This window comes from Populus nigra, chromosome 2 (assembly GCF_951802175.1).
Source record: "Populus nigra chromosome 2, ddPopNigr1.1, whole genome shotgun sequence".
Lineage (NCBI taxonomy): Eukaryota > Viridiplantae > Streptophyta > Magnoliopsida > Malpighiales > Salicaceae > Populus > Populus nigra.
Genome location: NC_084853.1, coordinates 37905425 through 37926037, shown reverse-complemented (window position 1 = coordinate 37926037; position 20613 = coordinate 37905425). Strand labels below are relative to the sequence as shown.

General features: G+C 35.1%; 3 protein-coding genes across 3 annotated transcripts; 1 reads left to right on the top strand and 2 right to left on the bottom strand.

Moving 5' to 3' along the window:
• Nucleotides 1-549: 549 nt before the first annotated feature.
• LOC133681965 (uncharacterized) lies at nucleotides 550-2261 on the top strand. The gene is made up of 2 exons (XM_062105177.1): nucleotides 550-695; nucleotides 1621-2261. Exon 2 carries the CDS (start codon nucleotides 1682-1684, stop codon nucleotides 2105-2107), a length of 426 nt encoding a protein of 141 aa, XP_061961161.1. The 5' UTR covers nucleotides 550-695; nucleotides 1621-1681; the 3' UTR covers nucleotides 2108-2261.
• A 722-nt stretch (nucleotides 2262-2983) lies between these two features.
• Nucleotides 2984-8335, bottom strand: LOC133682364 (serine/threonine protein phosphatase 2A 59 kDa regulatory subunit B' gamma isoform). Its single transcript, XM_062105682.1, has 2 exons — nucleotides 6418-8335; nucleotides 2984-3742 (listed from the first exon to the last, which is right to left on the bottom strand). Exons 1-2 carry the CDS (start codon nucleotides 7651-7653, stop codon nucleotides 3353-3355), a joined length of 1626 nt encoding a protein of 541 aa, XP_061961666.1. The 5' UTR covers nucleotides 7654-8335; the 3' UTR covers nucleotides 2984-3352.
• A 4783-nt stretch (nucleotides 8336-13118) lies between these two features.
• Nucleotides 13119-19925, bottom strand: LOC133681484 (chromatin remodeling protein EBS-like). Its single transcript, XM_062104532.1, has 5 exons — nucleotides 19583-19925; nucleotides 18999-19341; nucleotides 18839-18907; nucleotides 15587-15725; nucleotides 13119-13748 (listed from the first exon to the last, which is right to left on the bottom strand). Exons 1-5 carry the CDS (start codon nucleotides 19653-19655, stop codon nucleotides 13722-13724), a joined length of 651 nt encoding a protein of 216 aa, XP_061960516.1. The 5' UTR covers nucleotides 19656-19925; the 3' UTR covers nucleotides 13119-13721.
• Between the last annotated feature and the right edge of the window lie 688 nt (nucleotides 19926-20613).

The window sequence follows — 20613 nt, the reverse complement described above, 5'->3', positions numbered from 1 at the left end:
TGTTCCATTAAATTATCTACAATTCCATCACGTATGAAATACATCCGACAAGGACTACAATTTTTTTGGTTTCTTAAGCGCGCAACAACATCAGGTAAAATATAATCAGGAATAAAATTAGGATTGCGATTAAATTCTGTAAATGCTACGTCATCAAGCGATCTTTGTCTAATTTATGTAGTGTCATTGAATAATGTTAAACACTAGTGTTTCGAATAAAACACAATTAAAAAATAAAAAATAATTTTTATTTTACTGAGTCGGATCTGGTTTAATGTATTTTGAATTTTGAACCGAAACTGGTTCAGTCAAAACAATAAAGCTGACTATACTATTCATGCTAATTGCTTGTTTTTTTTCCCTGCGTTTCAGATGCAAAAATACTGTGAGACCCATAAATAATAAACTATGTTTTTTTCTTTACCAAATAAATTGCATTTGTGTTTTAAACCAAACACAGACGAAAACTCGTTACCGAACGGCGCCTAATAGAAGCGGAAATAACAGTGGTAACTGAGAGACCCGGTACCCAGTAAACCTCGACTAACGGGTGACATTTAAACGTTCACCTACATGTGACTCTACCGACCAGATAGGAGATAAACCCCTCAACTTTATCAGGTTTTAGGAAAGACTCCAACTTTCCCCCTTCTTCCTTCTTTGGCTCTGCAAACTTTCCTTTCCATAATTATCAGGTGAGACCTCTCAAAGTATGATTTGTTCCATACTTCCATCTATTCTCGGTATTGTGTTTGTGATTATCAAATGTTGGGTATCAGTGATTTTACTTCTCTCTTTTCTATCTGCTTTCTGATTGGTTTGTGAAAATGAAATAAAATATTTGGAGCTCTGCATTTTTTGATGAAATCTTGAAATGAATGAAGTTTTTTGCTTTACTGGACGTTAAAAAATTATCGAGAGTTTAGGTTATTGTTGTTGGTACATTTCATGTATATGCTATCGTTTTTTCGTTGTTTTGGTTAGCTTTGTGAAATTAAACTTCTTGCGTTCCCTATTTGTATTTGTTCTACGCCTGACACTAAAGTCTACGTAGCTACAAACTTAAATGAAGATTTAGCCTGCCAGTTATATGCGAAATGTGAAATTTTTGCTGTGTTAAAAATCTAGTAGAAGTCGCTACAAGTTCCCCATCTAGAGTCCACGAGGAATGAGGCTAAAGTTAAGGTTTTATTTATGATCCAAAGCTAATGAAGCAGCAATCTTTGCCAAAGATGAAAGGCATATAGAAATAGAAACAAAATTCAGGAAATAAGAAGAATCGGTGATACAAGGTGTGTAAAACTTGAACTGAATGCATTAGTTACTTATGCCAGGAAAGAATGGCATGAGGGATGGATGATACCTATCTGCTTAGCCTAAATGAATTTGTGCTTGAAATAATTCCAGCAGGCCTGTTTATTGTAGTTTAAAAAACAGTTTTGTATTTTATGTTTGCTTTATCTTGGGGAACCTGTATTTTTGTACAACGGTTTACTTTTATTGTGATGGTTGGAACATGGGGAATACACATGAATATTCTCTGTAAAAGATGATTTTGCCAGCGTTTTGAATTACTTGTCACTTTGCTTTGCTAATTTATATGTTTTGAACTTGTGTTAGTCATTCGACACAACTTTAGCTAGCTTGAGCAGACGAGAAAGGCTAGAAACTGTATGTAGCTATGGCAAGCATGATCATATCCCCAACCTTCTCTGTCAACAGAAGCAGCAGAGATTGTAAAATCTTGAAAAATACTGTTCAGCAATGTCAAGGTATAAAGGCGATGCACATCGAGAAGCCTCTTGAGGAGTTGTACAACATAAGGGTGGAAAGGAAAGTGTCACGAGATAGACTGGCAGAGCTTGGGGTTTCAAAATGGTCAGTGTGGAAGACTGACAAGTGCAAATTGCCCTGGGACTGGCAGGTGGACCAGTTAGTTTACATTGAGGAAGGAGAGGTGAGGGTAGTTCCTGAAGGGAGCAAAAAATACATGCGATTTGTTGCAGGAGACCTTGTTCGCTACCCAAAGTGGTTTGAGGCTGACCTCTTTTTCAATGCTCCATACCAAGAGCGATATAGTTTCCGAGCTTATGGTGATGACCACTAATCCTTTTCTGTGTACTTCATTGAGGAATGCAATGCTTGTTTCTTTGTGTTGGCTTCAAAGGCATCCATTTTAGAATAGAAATATGAACTCGATATCTGCAATTTGGAACGCTAATGTAAAATGATCAAAATATCATCTCATGATTTTTCAGTTATAGACTCCCTAATGCAGGTCTGGATATTATGTACTGATTTGCTGCAGCTGTGGTTGTCAATGGATTCTGCCACAAGGATTTAGAAATCCTGAATTTATTATCATGAACCACTTTCAAATTGGATCAATGCGTTTTGATTTAAATCATAAATGGAATGTGGTGGTGTTGGTATTGTTTCCAACTGCTGGTGCAAGTAACAACGAAAGCATGAGCTTTCAGAAAATAAAATCGTGCGCCTTATGCTAAACAGATACATAGACCAGGTACCTGGTTAGCTGCGCTGGTGTAAAAACCACCACTAGAATCTATTGATAGCCACCATGAACTGCCGTGATCTTTACTATAAATCGTTCAAGCAAGAATTAGTTCATAAATTACCACTATCACGATGACCAGAGCAAAGTAATTTCAACTTGTTCATTGAGAACTTTAGGATACACCCTATAAACAAAAGCTTGTCAAGCATTGATGCTATCTTGAAATTGTTTGTATGCTGTCCTAAAAACCATGTCTGAGAATCATTCTCAATGCTAGAACTTCATGACAGAGTACTCTCAGTTGAAGAGCACGGGCAGAAAATTCCTAGCAAAAATTTTTGCCATTCCCCAGAGACTTGCAGCCCGTCAAAAGTGCAACATGTTGATCGTGCTAAGGGCCCAAAATGGCCAACGGTGAGCCATTTAAGGAAGATTGTGGCGATGTTTTGGCTTGAGAAGTAGCAGTTTAAAAGAACTAATAATTTTAAGAAAGTCATCAAAGTCGAAGCATAGAAGGAACAATCTTCTTTGCATCATTACAGCAAATAAATTTTATCAGGTAGGAAATGCAAAGAAGCGCTACCTCTATGAATCAAATCCTTTATATTACACACAATTACATTTTCATGGATGAAAAGAAGAAAACGGAGCAAGCATAGAACCGAAAAGGTGAGTAACCTCAGTGTCTCAATTCCGAACATTCACTTTCCGCATTGTTCAGGTATGGACTAATGAGAGAACTATGGGAAGTGAGGCTGAACAATTCCTACATCGCAGGTCTCACCTTATATTCCTTCATGAGGGTAAGCTCATAATTTACACTAGTCAAGGCTCTCAACCACCTGCAGTGGTCCGAGGACTTGTTCCAGTGGCAATGGCAATAGACGAGACAGAACTTGAGACAAGCACGGCCTCATTGCTTACAGCCTTAGAGGTTGCCAAATCTTCCAACCGCTTCCAAGTTAATTCTCTTTTCTCCCGTGTCTCCATCTGCTTCACTTCATCTTCTTCGAATTTGACCAAGCACTCATCAAAAAGTTCCTGATCAGCATCGGAGAATATCTTCCTGACATTCAGGGTCAAACTCTGAACAGCTTGGTTCCAATGCCCCCTTGTGTTTCTCTCCAAAGCTGGGAAGATTATAGGCAGTATCACTCTGCGATTCTGCGTGATCAAATTTCTTATGTGATCATTGTTCCACAAAAACAATGCACGTTCTGCAACCTGCCAAAACAACCAGATTAAGATCATCCATATGAACAACGTGAAATCCAAGTCCAAATCCTTCAGATGGAGCAGATATTTGGTTAAATATAAGGGTAGATAATATGCAAATCCATTTGATTCTATCAAGCAATATAGCATTCACCAAAGACAGTATAAGCTCTGAAGTGAAAATATCCACTGCCATGGATGTGCCGCTCACTGCACACATATGCAGCCTCCAACATCCTTCATGTTCTTGGTATTAAGCCTCCTTTTAATCCACATGTGTGCAGATTGAAAACTGAAAAGCATGCTTATTCAGCTTAAACATCAATGAATACATGCATTCTCTTGATCTGTCAAACAATTGTTACCTCGACCAAAGAGTAATCATAGTCTGTCAAACAATTGTTACCTTGACCAAAGAGTAATCATATCAAAACTACGAATAGCATGCACTTCCAAAGAAACCAGAAAGCAGCAGCTGAATCCTAAAATAAAGCTACAGGTAAAAATATTCACAGCATAAAACACTCTTTACATCCTCCATTACCATACCAATGCTGTGCTTTCAGCATCTAGACATTCAACTTACCTCCAGCTATTGTCCTACCTGGAAACATAAAATCACCATGGACACAACACATGGCTGTGATCATAATGACAACGCAGATGATAGAAATGACTTGCTTGTAGCTTGTTTAAAATAATTTTGGACTCTCACTAAAGTGTCAAAATTATCTCTTAGTGTTCATAAGATGACCTTGTAATTGTGGGGTTCTGATAAGAAAAAAGAGAGGTGAAAGAATTTTACTAGGCCATTTGGGTGGTTCCACACTAAAGCATCTAGAAGACAGGTGCACCCTCTAAGCTAGCTTTATTTACTTGGACTGCTGCTATCGGGAAGATACTTATGTTGATAGCATAATCAATAGGAAACATACTACTCTTGAGTGGTGATGTGTGAAAGATATGTGAGGAGCTGATAGAGAATCTGGTTGGGGATAAAGAAAAGCAACAATCGAAATTAATATTTCATTTAAATTTTAATGTTGTATGATCATCAAAGATATTTAGTATTATTTAGAAATATTAGTGATTATTATTTTGTAGTTAAATTCCTAAATAATCAAATATTAATATTATGCTTTATGCTTCTAAGTCATGGAGAGGGACTGCAGGGACACTTCACAAAGATGATGAGTGGAGAGCTATTGTGTTCATTTCATTGACTAAGTGTGTGTGAACAAAATCTCACCCTTATGGAGTAGAACTCCCATCATAAATACATCAACTCCAGTTGTAAGGTCCTAGTACAGATGGATGTTTCCTTCATACTAACTATGTTTTTTCATTTTCATGGAAAGTATCTTTGGACATCTCAAGTAGATTTATAATGGTATGTTAGCCTTCTCTTTGATTTTATCTTGGGGGGTTATCTTATATACTTCCCATGGAGTTGGGTGCACCCCCTACTTTTTATCTCAGGGAGAAAAATCATAGCACTTTACTCAGCCTTCTTGATTTTAATATCAAATAGAACATTAAATAGGTCAATGACAAAGTCTTAAAAGAGCATATTAAAAGGTTCTTAATGGTATTGAATCCATAGTTACATGAATAGTGGATATATATCTTCGAAGATGCATTATAAAAAAAAACTCCGGCAAATGACATGAAAAAAAATGCAAATTCTGACCAGATCCCTTTATGTTTGCATATTATTTGCACGATTTAAAGAATCCTATTACACAGAAAATCCATGAACACACGACGTAATCAATAAAATTGCATGTAGTTGCTGAAGCCAAGACAGATGTCCACACCTCTCATCATCAATACCATAAACCCAACTTCAATAATTCAGAGCAGAAAAATGACAGCAACCCAGTAAGCACGTAAATTCAGAAAAGCTCAAATCCCTTGTATGCACAAGTAAAAAGATAGTGCAAATAAATAAGTGATAAACTAAATGTGCAAATATCCAATTTGGAATTCAAATATCCTCATGAAAACAATTGAAGTTCACCTAACGTAAGATGGCAAAAAAAAAAAAAGTTTCAGTTGTAGTGAAACTAAAGTGCCAGAAAGAATGATCAGTAATTAAATGTGAACAATTATCCCCCAAGAGTTTACGGACCAGATTGACAAGGTTAAGCCTGAAAAGAAGTCCATGAAGAAACCCGGAACCATCTGATATGAAGCCTGAAGTTTCTGTTTTTATATTTTAATTATTTTCCTAGTTAATTTTCGATTTTAATTATTTGTTTCCTACATAGTTTAGGAATTGTAATTTAATTAGCATTTTACTATTTAAAAATCCTAATACTAGATGGATTCTATTAGTTATGAAAGTTCTAATTAGGAATCCTTTTCTATAAAAGATTGGAACTATTATAAATAGAGGATGTCTAGTTTATTTTTAAAGATTCATACTATTATTCAGATTTAATAAAAATAACAGAGAATTTTCTCTATAAATTTCTCTAGAGTAGGTCTATAACCTTAAAGCTTGAGAACCCTAATTTTATCTTCGCTATATGTTGCATCAAAATGGTACAAATACAATGTCAATGGTGAGATGATAAATGCAATTACAAAGCAGCAGAAACAACAAAGCAGTAAAAGCTAAAAAATGATTAACCTTTTATCAACCACCAAAAACTCATAAATAATTATTCTGAATCCAGTACCTGAAAATGTGAGCTGTTGAGGCAGCGTCCAATTTGATGGAATAAAGGAACCATGCACCGCTGAAATTCTGCTGCCTGAGTAGCCTCTAAGACCTCCTCCAACTCACCAAGAAACATAACTTCCTTGGAACTATTAGTTATGGGCCAATACTTTAAGAGACCTCGAATTACAGTATCAGCCAGCTTGAAATCTTTCTCCACGAATTGAGTGATACAATATGACAGTTGTTGATGATACATCGATACACACTTTGGCTTGTGAAGTGGAATTAAGGCACGGACAAGAAAAAGCTTGTGCTCTTCCTTCAATGGCAGAGCAAACCCATTAATAATGCTTCCCAATATCTCAAGCATTTCTGCAATCCCATTATGCCTCTCTGTCTCGAAAATGAATCTGTAAAAGATATTGTTGATAGCCTTCCTAATGAATGGTCGATGTACCATGAACTTCCCATAAATGCGGTGGAGTATCGTCTTCAAATACTCCCTCTCTCTTTGGTCCTCAGAATCAAATAAGTCCAGCAGTCTCAGAACAAACGAATGGTCAATGTATCTCTTGGCAAGCTTGGCATCAGTTTCTGATGAAGCCACAAATCTAAGCAGAAACTCATAAACAATCTGAAGATGAGGCCAAGCCGGCTCCATAGCTGGCTCTTCATCTTCGGGATCAAACATTTCTAGAATCTTGTTATCATAGTTTGCAGATGGAAGTGTTCTGAACAAATTGGCTGCCACCATCTTTGTAATTTCTTGCATTGCCATCTCATTGAACTTTGAAGTCACAGTTGAAATATAATCAACAAGCTCAAGTAAAGTCTGCCTCTTAATGTCCTTCTCTTTTAGATTCTTAGAGGGATCACTAAAATCAAACACAACGCAACACATGTTCACCTTCTTAATAAAGAGATTCGGCTTCTCTGAATTAGGAACATCACGAAAGCTAGGCAATGCCTCATAAACCCCAGAAATCATCACAGGACCCAACTGGGGAGCTGACTTTTTCCCTTGATTCATCTTGCTATTCGGTGCCAGGATCCCATTGTTCAAGCGTGAAGCGCCCAAACTCGGATTCGAAGTTTTGGATGAATTGGAAGAGGGCTTTGAGTTGTTAATGGAATTCGCTCCGTGGGATGAGTTCAAAGACGAGTGGGCATTGAGTCCACCATCATTGTTTGAGTCGTTACTCGATGATCTTGAGGGTTTTCGAGGTAGCTTACCCAGTATTTGTTTGATCATTTCTGCTGCTAAGCCAAAACCCAAACCCCAACACTAATCCTAATCTATTCCCACCCAAAAAAATCCAAAGTCTCCACCTTTTAAACACCTCAAATTCAATACATTTTTCACAGCTAGGCAACAGAAGCCTAGTCAAATTAGTAAATTAAAAAAAGAAAAATCAAACGAGGCTGCGCATGTAAGGCTCTTAAAATCCAAACTCCTACCTCAGGATTCATCAACAAAGCAAGAAAAAAAAAACCCACTTGAGGAATTGCCTAATTTCGTATACGGAGGAGGGAATTACTTAAATTGATGACATGAACAGAGAGATCCGAGAAAACCCTAGATATTTGATCTGAGATTGATAAAACCCACAACTTGATTTCAGAGAGAGAGAGAGGGAGATAACATGAACAAGGTTATCAAAAACAAAAGTCAAATTAAAAACCCATAAGAGACAAAAAAACAAAAGGAAAATGGTAGTTGCATTTTACAGAAATAGCCAATGGAGAGATGAGACTCTCTCTCTCTCTCTCTGTTTCTTGCTTTGTGTGCAAAGTTTAGGAGAAGGAAGATTTGAGAGAGCACAAAAACAAAAACATAGGAAATCGAAACCCAGGACTGAAAACAGGTTGGTATTTGGTTTTCTTGTCAGGGCAAAAAGATTAGTTCAAATTACCATTAGTTCCTCCTCTACGTTTTTTTTATTTAATTATTTATTCTCGGTGGATTTAATTTTTATGACCAGTGATTATGATGCAAATGGACCCAGTATCATCACATATTTTGTATAGGTGAGCAACGGGGGCTCTGTGGATTGGGTTGACTTGCTTAATTGACTAATTTCTCCTCCCATCCAAGCCATCACATTAAAATACTTCAGATATTTATTTATTTATTTATTTATTTTTGGGTTGTCTTGGTCTCTTAATGGGGATTATTGAATCTTTCCTTCTGGTTTTACTTGCATGATCCGCAGTTGACATTTCTTTTTTTATTTTTTTTAGTTTAATATGGGTGTTCGGGTCAGTTTGCGTGCACTTCAACTAATCTCACGGGCCCTGAAGTTAACGACCATGTAAGGCTCCAGTGGCCATCATATGAGCAACCACAGGGCTCGAACCTGGGATCACAGAGAAAACAAACCTCTTTTTTCATCTTCTTATCACACGAAGTATTTTCTAGCTATTTTTTAAAATATTTTATATTTAAATTTCAATGCATTGATTGTTGATTAATGGAGTACGGGATAATCATGGTAGATTTTTATCAAAAAGAAGAAGAAGAAAAAGACCTTGCGAGTTTTTTTACTGAATGAGAAAAGGGTGAGATCTTGAGTTTATATATATATATATATATATATATATATATATATAATTCATTTAAATTTCAATGCATTGATTGTTGATTAATGGAGTACGGGACAATCATGGTAGATTTTTATCAAAAAGAAGAAGAAGAAAAAGACCTTGCGAGTTTTTTTACTGAATGAGAAAAGGGTGAGATCTTGAGTTTTAATTTTATTTTTTCAACCTATAATTTTAAAACTAATAGAAGGACTCGAAGGAGAAGAAAAATCAACAAAAATATTATTGGATTATTTATAAGTTTGTGCTATTATATTCTACTTAAATAAGTAAAGAGACTTTATATATTGAATATTACACCTTTATCTTCATATTAAGAACTCTAATAAAAAAGAATTTTTATAAAAAATATTTTCAATTTTATAAACAATAAAATCAAAATAAAAAATAGTATCAAACTATCAAAAATTTGATGCAATTTTTTCTTGTAATAATAGAAAATAAATTAAACACTTATATAAAACACTTGACGGCTTGTTGTTTAAGGAGCGAATAAGCTACACAAGGGGGTTGGTTCTCCCCTATGGACGTCTTCCTAGCATGCTGGAAGGAGATCCCTGAATAAAGGGTTTACCCGTCGAGAATCTATCCTCCGTCTTCTTCTCCGGAGCTAAAAGGCGTGGTTGGTGTTTAAAGGCCAGAGCAGAGGCGAGCGGAGGTGCATTAGCCGTTAAGTGTCCCATTAATTTCCGAGGGCAAGAGCATGCACGATTCGCGACCTGTATAATAAGAGTTGTGCCGCTGAAGATGCCCTTCGATCCCCTCTGATCCCAGAGAATGAATTATGAAACCAGCATTTCTTTCCCTTGCCTATTCATTTCCTTTGTTTATGGCCCCAAGCCTTTTCCCCTTCCTGGTCTTCCAGCTCCGGTCCATCCAAGCTTCTCAGAGATAGATAGAGAGAGGTAGGAATTTATCCAACGAACCGCACTTCTTTGTATACGTTAGGATTTCATTGATGAGAAAGAGAGCGTGGAACCCAATTCCTACAGTGATGAATATAAGCTAGATTGAAATTCCTAGGTAGTTGTATATATTTTTGTATCTTTGGAAATAGCGGGCGACCCCTGTTAGGTAGACGAGCATGAACCAGAGGCCGCTAAGCTGTGAATACGAGTTTCTTTTTTCCCCGGCTGAAAGGGAGCCAGGAGGAGGACGCCATTTAGCTACATTCACTTCACGCCACTCATGGCAAAAGAAGTAAAGGACCAACGCGGCGGGACTCCTTGAGGCGTGCTTTTAATGCAAAACTCTCCTGCGCATGGCGAGCTAAGAAACGAAAAGGGAAAACTTATTTTAGGAGGGCATTTCCACTTCTACGATTACAAGGATAGCAGACAGCCACAGCCACAGCCACAGCCACAGCCCCACACACACACACACACACACAGGCCCTAGGTGCTTGTGGAACAGGATATTCAATAGGTTTCCAACTAGCTAATTTTTCTCATTCAAACTCCCAATAATTAGGAGTTAATTTTGACCAGCTTAATCCATTATACAGAAACCGAAACGGGGAACCACTGTTTATTTATTTATGAAATTTGATTTAATAACATTTTCAAAAACAATTGCCTTGACATCGCACGAACAACTAACTACTAGTTACAACTTTACCAACAAAAACCGCCACTTGGTTCCTTCCACCTTAATTTCTAAACATGCCAAACAAAATGAAGTCAGCTTAAAACCGAGTCAACTCTCATCAGTCAGCTTAAAATCGAGTCAACTCTCAACACGCTGATAAAATCTCATCAGTCATCAAGTGCCTTTCAAAATCAACACGCTGATAAACCTAACTTGTTCTGCGGTTGCCCAGTTCCTTCCACCTTAATTTCTAAACATACCACACAAAATGAAGTCAGCTTAAAATCGAGTCAACTCCCATCAAGTGCCTTTCAAAATCAACTCGCTGTATCAAACCTAACTTGTTCTGCGGTTGCCCAGTTGACTCACCATCATGTCTATCAAATTTGTTTTGGAATTACAAATTTTTTTAAAAAATAAATTTTTATATTATTTTAATATACTAATATCAAAAATATTTTTTTAATATATTTTAAAAAATAATCGTGTTAGTAGCTTCGATCCGGTTAAAAACTTTAATTGAAAGGGTTGAGTTGGTCAACCACATTAGTCATTGTGAGCGTGGAAAATAGAAGGAGAGAAACCACCGATCGAAGAGTTGCCTCCTACGTTTCTGTCTGTTTCTCCATGTCTGGATTTTCAGGAAGAATTTTATAGCAGAGAAGAGTCAACAAAACTAATGGCGTGAGAGGGAGGTATCAAAGATTCTGGTGACAGTGTTTACTGTTTCCCATTCGTTAAAAAAATGATATATTTTATTGTTAAATAAAAAGTGGTTTAGAGAAATATAATTATTATGATTTGATTTTTATAATTTATTTTGATTTAATTTTAATGAGTTATCATAATTTTGAATAACATATCAGTATTGGATTGCTTCTTAATTTTTTAAGCTTTTATTTTTTATCATATTACTAAATGAAAAATTATTCCAGAAAAAATATAATTATTGAGAATTAAGTATCATATATATTTCAAATTAATTTTTATGGGTTATTGTGATCTCAAAAAAAAAATTAGGATATTGAATTGATACTCAATTTTGCAAGCATATATTTCTTGTCATATAATTAAAAAAATAGTTAAAAAAGAAACAAAGTTATTAAATTTGATGGAGTTCATGACTTGGATTATGGGTTTAGCAGATTAACCTTAGTTGATCCAATGTGTCGTTGTCTTAATATTCTTTTAAGAAAAGATATCATCTTAAAAAATAAGATCAAAACCACATTATTATCGGTCTTTTGACTTTTCTCTAATCCTCCAAGTCAACTGGGTCACAACTAGGCAACTTTTTAATTTGAAACTCGAGCTAGGCAAAACGTATGGTTTGGAGGTTTTAAGTTTGATTCGTTGAATTGAATTTAATGACATTGTCAAAGAATTTTTCTTAATCTAGACACTATTTTTTTACATGTAAATTTTTTTTTGGTCCTGTCACAGCATAGCATGCGGAATTATCTAGATACACAACACTAAAAAGGTAATGTTTTTATTGCGCACCACCTCATATAGCACTATTCATTATGAATAATAGCTCTTTATTTTTTTTTCAATTTTATTCTTTAATATTTTATTTATTGTGGATTGAACTTTATAATTTGTTTCAATTTGATTATCTCATCCTCATTACCTGAGTCACATGTTTGGCGAATTAACCTGGTTGACTAGTTTTTTTTTCCTTTTATTTATTGATTTTTTTTTTCAATTTCATCTTTCAATTTTTTATTGATCTGGAATTAGGCTTTACAATTTATTTTGGTTTGTTTTTTATGAGATTATTTCAGTTTTATAACCTGATTCATAGGTTAGTGGATTGACTTAAGTTAACTCGGATCAAGTTTTTTTGTCTTTTTTTTAATTGGATTTTTTTCAACTTCATCCTTCAATATTAAGTTGATTGAAAATTATAATTCATAATTTATTTTGACTTGTTTTCTATGAGGTTGTCTAAATCTCTGTGACCTTAATCATGAATTTGACAACTTATCATATATTAACTCAAATTGTTTTTCCATTAGTTTTCTATAAGATTATCCTAGTTTAATTATGTATTAATCTATGTTGATTCACATTTTTTTATGTTTTTTTTTTTAAAATCAATGAATTGTGAATTGAATTTCATAATTTATTTTTTAATTAAATTTCATAATTTATTTTTAATTTATTTTTTATAAAATTATCTTAATCTCATAACCCAATATTCAATATTCAAGTTTAACAAGTTTATCTAAATTAACTTAGATTATTTTTTTAAAAAAATTTCAATTACATCTTTTAGCAATGTTTTAATAAAACATTATACTTTATAATTTATTTTAAATTGTTTTTTATTATATTTATGATCTAGTTCATAAATATAATGGGTAAATCTAAATTCTTTTGTTAAGGTTATCTTAGTTAAAACTGTTACTGCTACGTATCCTATTCTAGAAAGTTCTGGTGACAGCATCATACTTTTCTTTGGTGAATCCAACTCCCCAGATGTAAGCTTTCTCAATAAACAGTTTATGAAAATTTTCCAGCTGATTATATATAATCTCTCCCCTCTTTTCTTGCTTGTTGAAGGCTACTGGTATTTCACCTCAATGTTTTCAGATCAGGAAGGATAAAGTCCAAAAGTATATGAAACAAATCATTCCAAATTTGACAGAGGAATCTACTACAGAACCTATAAAAAGAACAGCAGACCCTCTTGTGATTTGCTTCAACCAGGAGATTCCATGAAAGCTCTTGCTCAGCTCCGATCTTATCTACTTTTATATCCCCTTCTTATTAAAAAAAGAAAAAAAAGAACAAAGAACATTGCTATCATGACAGTTGCAGAATATCACATGAAAATCTAAAAGTTCTCTAAATTTTCATTTCACTGTCGTGGTAGGTACTTATGGGGCTGCTTTTTTTTTTTGGCAGAGACTCGCAAGGACATCAATGATCACAAAACCATCTCCCAAGTCCATTCACACATACAAACACTGGAACATGATAATTAATAAAATGCCTCTGGTTTGTGCAAGCACGATATCTTCTCTGCATTGTACAATTCCATAACATAACCCGACAGGGATGACAGCGATGGTGGAGCTAGTGCAAGAACATTTACTAACCCTTTGTTATGCACCGCAACTTCAGTCATCTCTTCCTGCGTTTTGTCTCCACCTACCATAAAAATCAAAGACAACTACATCAGAAAAGGTAGAAAATAATAAAGAAGATTCCAGTTTGCATGGTTATGAGTGAAAGAACGAGCAAAGACAACAGTGAAACAAATTGCTACCGACCAAAGATATTCAGTAAAACCACATAGCTTTTAATCAAGATGTCTCGTTTCCTTGTCACCTGAACTTTAAGAAGTCACATCTTACAGCCTTAACACATCTATTGGTTATGACAGCTTTACTGTGATAGCTCTGCAATGGTTTCATCACTTGAAATAACCCATCCCATGTAACTATGATTTTTAACAAGGGAATATCATTTTTCCTTCAAAAAACTTTCTTTTCATGAATTAGAATTCCACAAGAATGCAGAGGAACCCATATACCCTTGATTATTAACATCCATAGTCCACTTTTTAGGTAGCACTTCAAAATATCCTAATAGATCTGATTCTATTGCAGCTAAAAAAATACAAGTTACACCAGCAACTCTCCCTCTAAACTAGCATTCTCTTATCAACATTAATCAGGCATGTATTATTTTTGTTGACTACCTTTTCCTAGGAGATAATGAAACATAAAACTCATAAAGCTTCTGTCTACTCAGCCCGCTTATGCAGCAAGCAGCATCAGCTGGAATCCTTGTTAAAACTAGAAAGAAAATTCTAGGAAAATTAACGCTGCCTGATTATGAGATAAATTTTAGTTTTCTGTTGGTTGTTACTGATAGAATCACAGCAATTCAACGATGTATGCTTGAAGTTAATATCATTTTTCTCATGGTACTACAATCGGTTTGGTTGACAGACCTCCAGGTTAAGATACAACATTCCATACCCCATCAATGGAAACCAATAATGGTCAAGCAGGCAGTTCCAACTTAACATAAACTCGACATAATCCATTTTCAACCCATTACAGTATCTCTCTCTCTCTCCATATCTTTTTTCTAACTTTTTAATAAAGGTAAACTGCAGCCTAAGGCCAAGACAACATTTGAGGAAGAACTTCAGGCATGTCTATGAGTACTTATAAATCATTAAGGGCAGTTTTTAAGATCAAATTTTAAAGAGCTTTAGGCATGTCAATTGAATGGACAGTGACTACTATCCCATGATAGACTAAACAATAAAACCATGGGTTTGTAGTTTTTTCTTTGGCATCACCGCCTGCCTTTTGCTTTATGTAGAAGGGCTCGCACCAAACATTTTGACTGCAAACTATTGTGCCCCATAGCTATTTTCTATTATACCCAACCATATGAGAAATAACTGCACGTGCATTAAATATTACTACTAGCTATGCCCAAACTATTGTGCCTCGTAGCTATTTTCTATTATACCCAACCATATGAGAAATAACTGCACATGCATTAAATACTACTACTAGCTATGCCCACATAACATAAGGCAGAAAAATTGCACAAAAACTCTCATGCACAATTAATGAAACCCAGGGCAGAGAATTGTGATATATTATAGAATAAACATTGCACTATCAAGAAAACATATGAAAACGCGTGGCACAGATTTCCATATTTGTAAGAATTAGCTTAAAAGTAGCCTTAAAGGGACAGTTATGTAATTTGTATCAGCTTATATGAGAGAAAGGGGGCAAAGACTTTGAAAGCTCACACCATGTCGACAAGCCAATAAGGTAAGGGTGATCCTACATCTTCAAGATATAATGGTAATTAGTCAATATCTAAATAGCGCCAGCTTAAGAAACCTAGCAGTGGTATTCATAATGATACACATAAATTGCATTAAAAGATGTTGCTGCACAGCTAAACTGATTTTAGTTTCCTTAACGATGTTGACAACTGCAGTACATTCTTACCTTAACCTCAAGTGATGGTGATACTGGGAATACATTCAAAGATCTTTTTGCATCATCATCAGATGAGCAGTCAGAGCACAGAAAGTGATCTGATTTTTTGGCTTCTTCAATTGTCATACCCATACAAGAAGGATGAAACCTGCAGCACGTTAGTTAAAAATGATCAGGAAGCAATATCCCTTGAATTTACAAGAAAACACACATAACATAAATCGTGTACATAAAATATTATAAAACCAACAAGCAGTGGAATACCAACAAAAACCGTACAACTAAACAACATAGATAGTTCTCTCTTCTCACAGACCAATCAACTCATGAACTTTTAGAGATGACTGCAGATAAAAATTATCTTGATAAGCTCCTGCTTAGACATCATTGATAATAGCATTAATTGAAAGTGGTGTTCATCATATAATAGCACAGGATTAGCATATTGAACCTCCCTACAACCAAAACCAAGCTGGTTGATAGTTAAGACCAAAGAACTAAATAAAAATGAAGCTAGATACAGATCGGCTAAAATGGCAACTTCAGTATCAATCCTGTTGTGTGTCATATCCAATGCCTAATTTAATTTGTTTAACACTGTAGAAGTTCATATCTCCTCCCAAAGTTCCTATTTCCCAACTTTTGCCTATGGAGGCTATTTGGGGAAGAAGTTCAATTATTAATGATCTTCAAAAGAAGAGATGATCTTAGCATGGAATCATTCTTTTTTCTGGATAACAACACCCTAAACTGTAAATCAATTATTGCACTGGATGGGTAAGCTTTTGGGACTTCGCACAATGAGCCATGGAAATTTCCATGGTCATGGTTACGCTATTGACTTGGAGTTGGGACAGGGTGGGATAGGAAAGAAAAGGTTGTATCATGTACCTACATTTGGAATATGCTTGGAGGAACACAAGAAAAGAGCATTTAAGAGAGAAAAATCATCTCTAACCTCTTTGAAAGATATCTGGCTAACCACTATACGTATCAGACATGCAGAATGCTTAATGAGATGGAATTCTTATAGATATTATTTATTTAATTTGATTAAGTTCTGTATATGGTTTGATTTTGTATGAGTTCTTCACTTCTGGTCAAACAACAAATATCAAGGTGTTCATTTTCTCTCCATAACAGTCTTCAAATCTATACCATTTTTTATAATTAGATAAGTTCTCAACCATCAAATCCAGTTTTTCAGTCATTTCCAAATACACAGCAAAGAAGGGAATTGAATATCTCTACAAGTGCAAAACTTACATCTATAAAATTGCAAAGAAAGTTCTTATTTCCAAAGAAATGATTCTTTTCATTGTATCATATGCTATCTACAAGATCAACCAGATTTGACCAACACAAAATTGAGAAATAATACAAGAAAAGAAAATCCAATCTATCTATTCAACAATCATCTTTTGATGATGCTACAAAATGTGATGTTCATGATTTTCATTGATAGCATTAGTAAATGACATTGCATCGATGCCTAACGAGGATCTTCTTGTCCAAACTATCTCTCAAACCCCATTATAGCATTTTATGATGCAAACTCTACAATTTGCGAATTTTTAAATCACCTCCTATATAATATCAGTTTCCTAATTGCATCTCAACATTGCCTGCTACATCCTTTAATTACTGCCTATTTGAAAAGGAATTGTTAAATACCATTCGCTATTCTCATTAGACAGCTAAACCCCATACTTCATTTGATGTTGATAGTACAAGAGTATAACACATAAGTTCTTTGGCTTCTTTCTTCCCCACCCCACCCCCCTTTTTCCTTTAAGGAGCCTTACAACCTTGATTTGTACCATCTGTGATACAAAAGACAACGGTAACTGATGCCAATTTCAAATTCCTTCACCCATCTTAGCTTTAAATTTCTAACATGGTCCTTAAATGAAAGAATGAAATTTATAGCAAAATTTGGCATGCAAATTAGTCACTGAGTAATTTCAACAACCAATGGAATAATAGCTGCAGTAAACTGGAATATTATCTTTCACCCTTCAAAATTAGGAAATGTATTGACCTTTCCACTATTACTTAATAATTCTTTTAAAATGATACTTTTGTACTTTAATCATCTTTCACTTCTTCAATTGTTAATACTTAATGCTTAAACTACCATATTCAACCATTAAGAACTCAAAAACCAAGCAAGTTCAAGGTTGAAGGAAAACAAAACTGATAAATGAGATATCCACTTGACAGATTAACTAATTTGATGTCCTAAGAGTTCATTCTCAGCATGTGAACCACACAAAAGTCCAGCACTAACAGATATCTGTGTTTTCAGAACAGTAATTCAATCAAAATATGTTTAAGATATTCACCTCTGCCCTTCAACATATATGACTATGAGGATCAGACACAAAGAGCCCCATTTAAGTAGTAAGCATGCATGAGAAGTACACACGGGTTTAATGCTACCAACTATTAATCAATTTAGGGCAAACTGGGAGAAGACTTACAGAAACAAATTACAAACAATAACAAGATGATAAACTATGCAGGGATCATGGTGATGTGCGGAAAATGAAAAGGGAGGATTAACAAAACCCAACTAACATGAAAGCTCAATGGTTATCCCCACGTGTTACAGGCAGCTGAAGTTGGTGCAGAACAAATAAGCTATGGCCTAAGAATGGCTAAATAAAGCCTGCAGTGTGTTAAATAAAGTATATTTAGTCCATAAAAGCATTATTGCATAGGAAGTAAACTTTCTATACAAGATACAAGGTATTAGCTTAAATCCAAAAGAAGCCATCACTGGATATATTAAGAAGAAAATGACCTCTTACAACTTGATGAAACTAGATAAATCTCACAGAACCAACTTCTCATGCCTGCTTGATATGCTTTACTGGTCCCTATTAAGCTCTCATGAAGTTAAAAATGTTTGCCCAACATAAAACAGAGTTGAAAGAAGCCCACATAAACTTAAAAGCAAAAGACAAATGGCTATTACACTCTAGAATGAATTCCTATTTCTCTCACCAATCACAGTTTTTGTTGAAGTTCCAGTAAAATTAGATACTACTAGAGGAATGAAACAAATGGAAAAAGCTATCATAAGTTCTAATCATTAAGCTACGCAATGAATTCAAATGAAGAGCAACGTCATGCTACATTGATTCTGACTGATGTAGCTCCAATAATTTCAGAGATCAGATGAGATAAACAAACTAAACTTGCAGTTACAATGCATGATTCCTAGTTACAGAAATGAGTGCATTATCAAGAAATTACCAATCTTTGCATCCCTCGCATTGCACCATGAGGTCATCCGGATTGTATGGCATTTCACACTTACAGTACCTTCAAAGACACCAATTCAAAAGGCCATTCATTTCAGCACTCAAAACCCAGAAAAATCAGCTCAAAATTTTATCAAAGAAAGGGAACTCACACAGCTACACGATCGGGAGTGAAACCGCCAGTGGAAGCCTTGTATTCGAACCTACAAAAGTAATCCTCAGCTCCAACATTTTCAAGCTTAGTGTAGTTCTTGAAGGAGTGCACTGTGCACTTGCCTTCGATTGTATGTGCACTTTGCACATCATAGTGGTCTGACAGGAATAACTCTTTTGCTCCGTGGAATTGACGGCGTCCCCCAATGGATTCCTCCGGCCGGTAGTACCACCGTACACGAACTTTAACGTTGTTTCGATGATCTGCCTCGATTTTCTCTATACGTGCCACGTATGGAAGCTTATCTGTATCCGATGGGCGCATCAACACACAATCACCAGCTGCAATAACAAGCATGAATCCACCCAAATTCAGATGCAAAAAAAAAAGAAGCAAAGAATGAATGAAGAGAGTTAAAAACGATAGGTTATTCAAGAGTTGAAAGGAAAAAGGGAGACATTTTGGCAATCAGGGTCTAAAAGGGGAAACTTTAAGCAAGAAATTGATGGATTTTTAATTGTATAGCAACAAGAAGAAGCTTGTTGCTAGAAATTATGGGTTTTAAACAAGGTAAATGCTTACGTCTAACAACTTTGTTGGTGCCTTTGATAGTGTAAGAATCAAGGTCTTTTTTGCCAGGTTTGGTTTTGGCCATGAATTGCTTGGTTTTAGCTGGTAGCCAAGCGCTGATTTTTACTTCTATTTCCGGAGACACAAAGCAAAATAATCAACAGAGGTTAAAAGCGTAGGATTACGGGAGGTTTTCTTAGGGGTTAAGGTTTGTTTAACAGGGAAGTGGAAGGAAAAGAAACCCTAGGGCGGGGCAGGAGCTGAGAAATTGGGGACAGTGAGCATATAGCGAGAGGGACCGGGTAAGAGAGAGCGAGTGGGGTGGATTTTGTTTGTGAAACAAGGTGGAGAACACATCATCACCGTCGTCAGCTTTTTTATGCATTTTTTTAATGAAAAGTATACATGCAGGCATGGTATACAGCACAGATACTGTATAAAATACTAAAGGGGGACAAGAACCTGTACATTTTCTTGTAATGTTAAGAATATATTGCATTTAACCATCTAGGTGGTGGCCTAGTGTTAAGAGCTTGGGATTAAGAGATTTGTTTTTTTTATGGTCTCAGGTTCGAACCTTGTGATTGCTCATATGATGACCACTGGAGGCTTACATGGTCGTTAACTTCAAGGTCTATGAGATTAGTCGAGGTGCGCGCAAACTGACCCGAATATCCACGTTAAACTAAAAAAAAATAAAAAAGAATATATTGCATATGTAAATAGTTACAAGTTTAAATCCTTTTAAGATGATTAAAAATTTATATGATTATTAATTTTAAGATATGTAAAATTAATTAAAGTACGTGTAAACTGGACTCTATATATATATATATATATATATATATATATATATATATATATATATATATATATATATATATATTGTACATGTTGACAAAACTAATACCATCACTCATAATAGTTTTCAAAGTATTTCAGCAGAGTATGGGATGCATTTCAACTATGATTTAAACAGGCTATCTTCACTTACAATAAACAAACTATCCCCATATAATATAATAATATAGGTTGTCCATGGT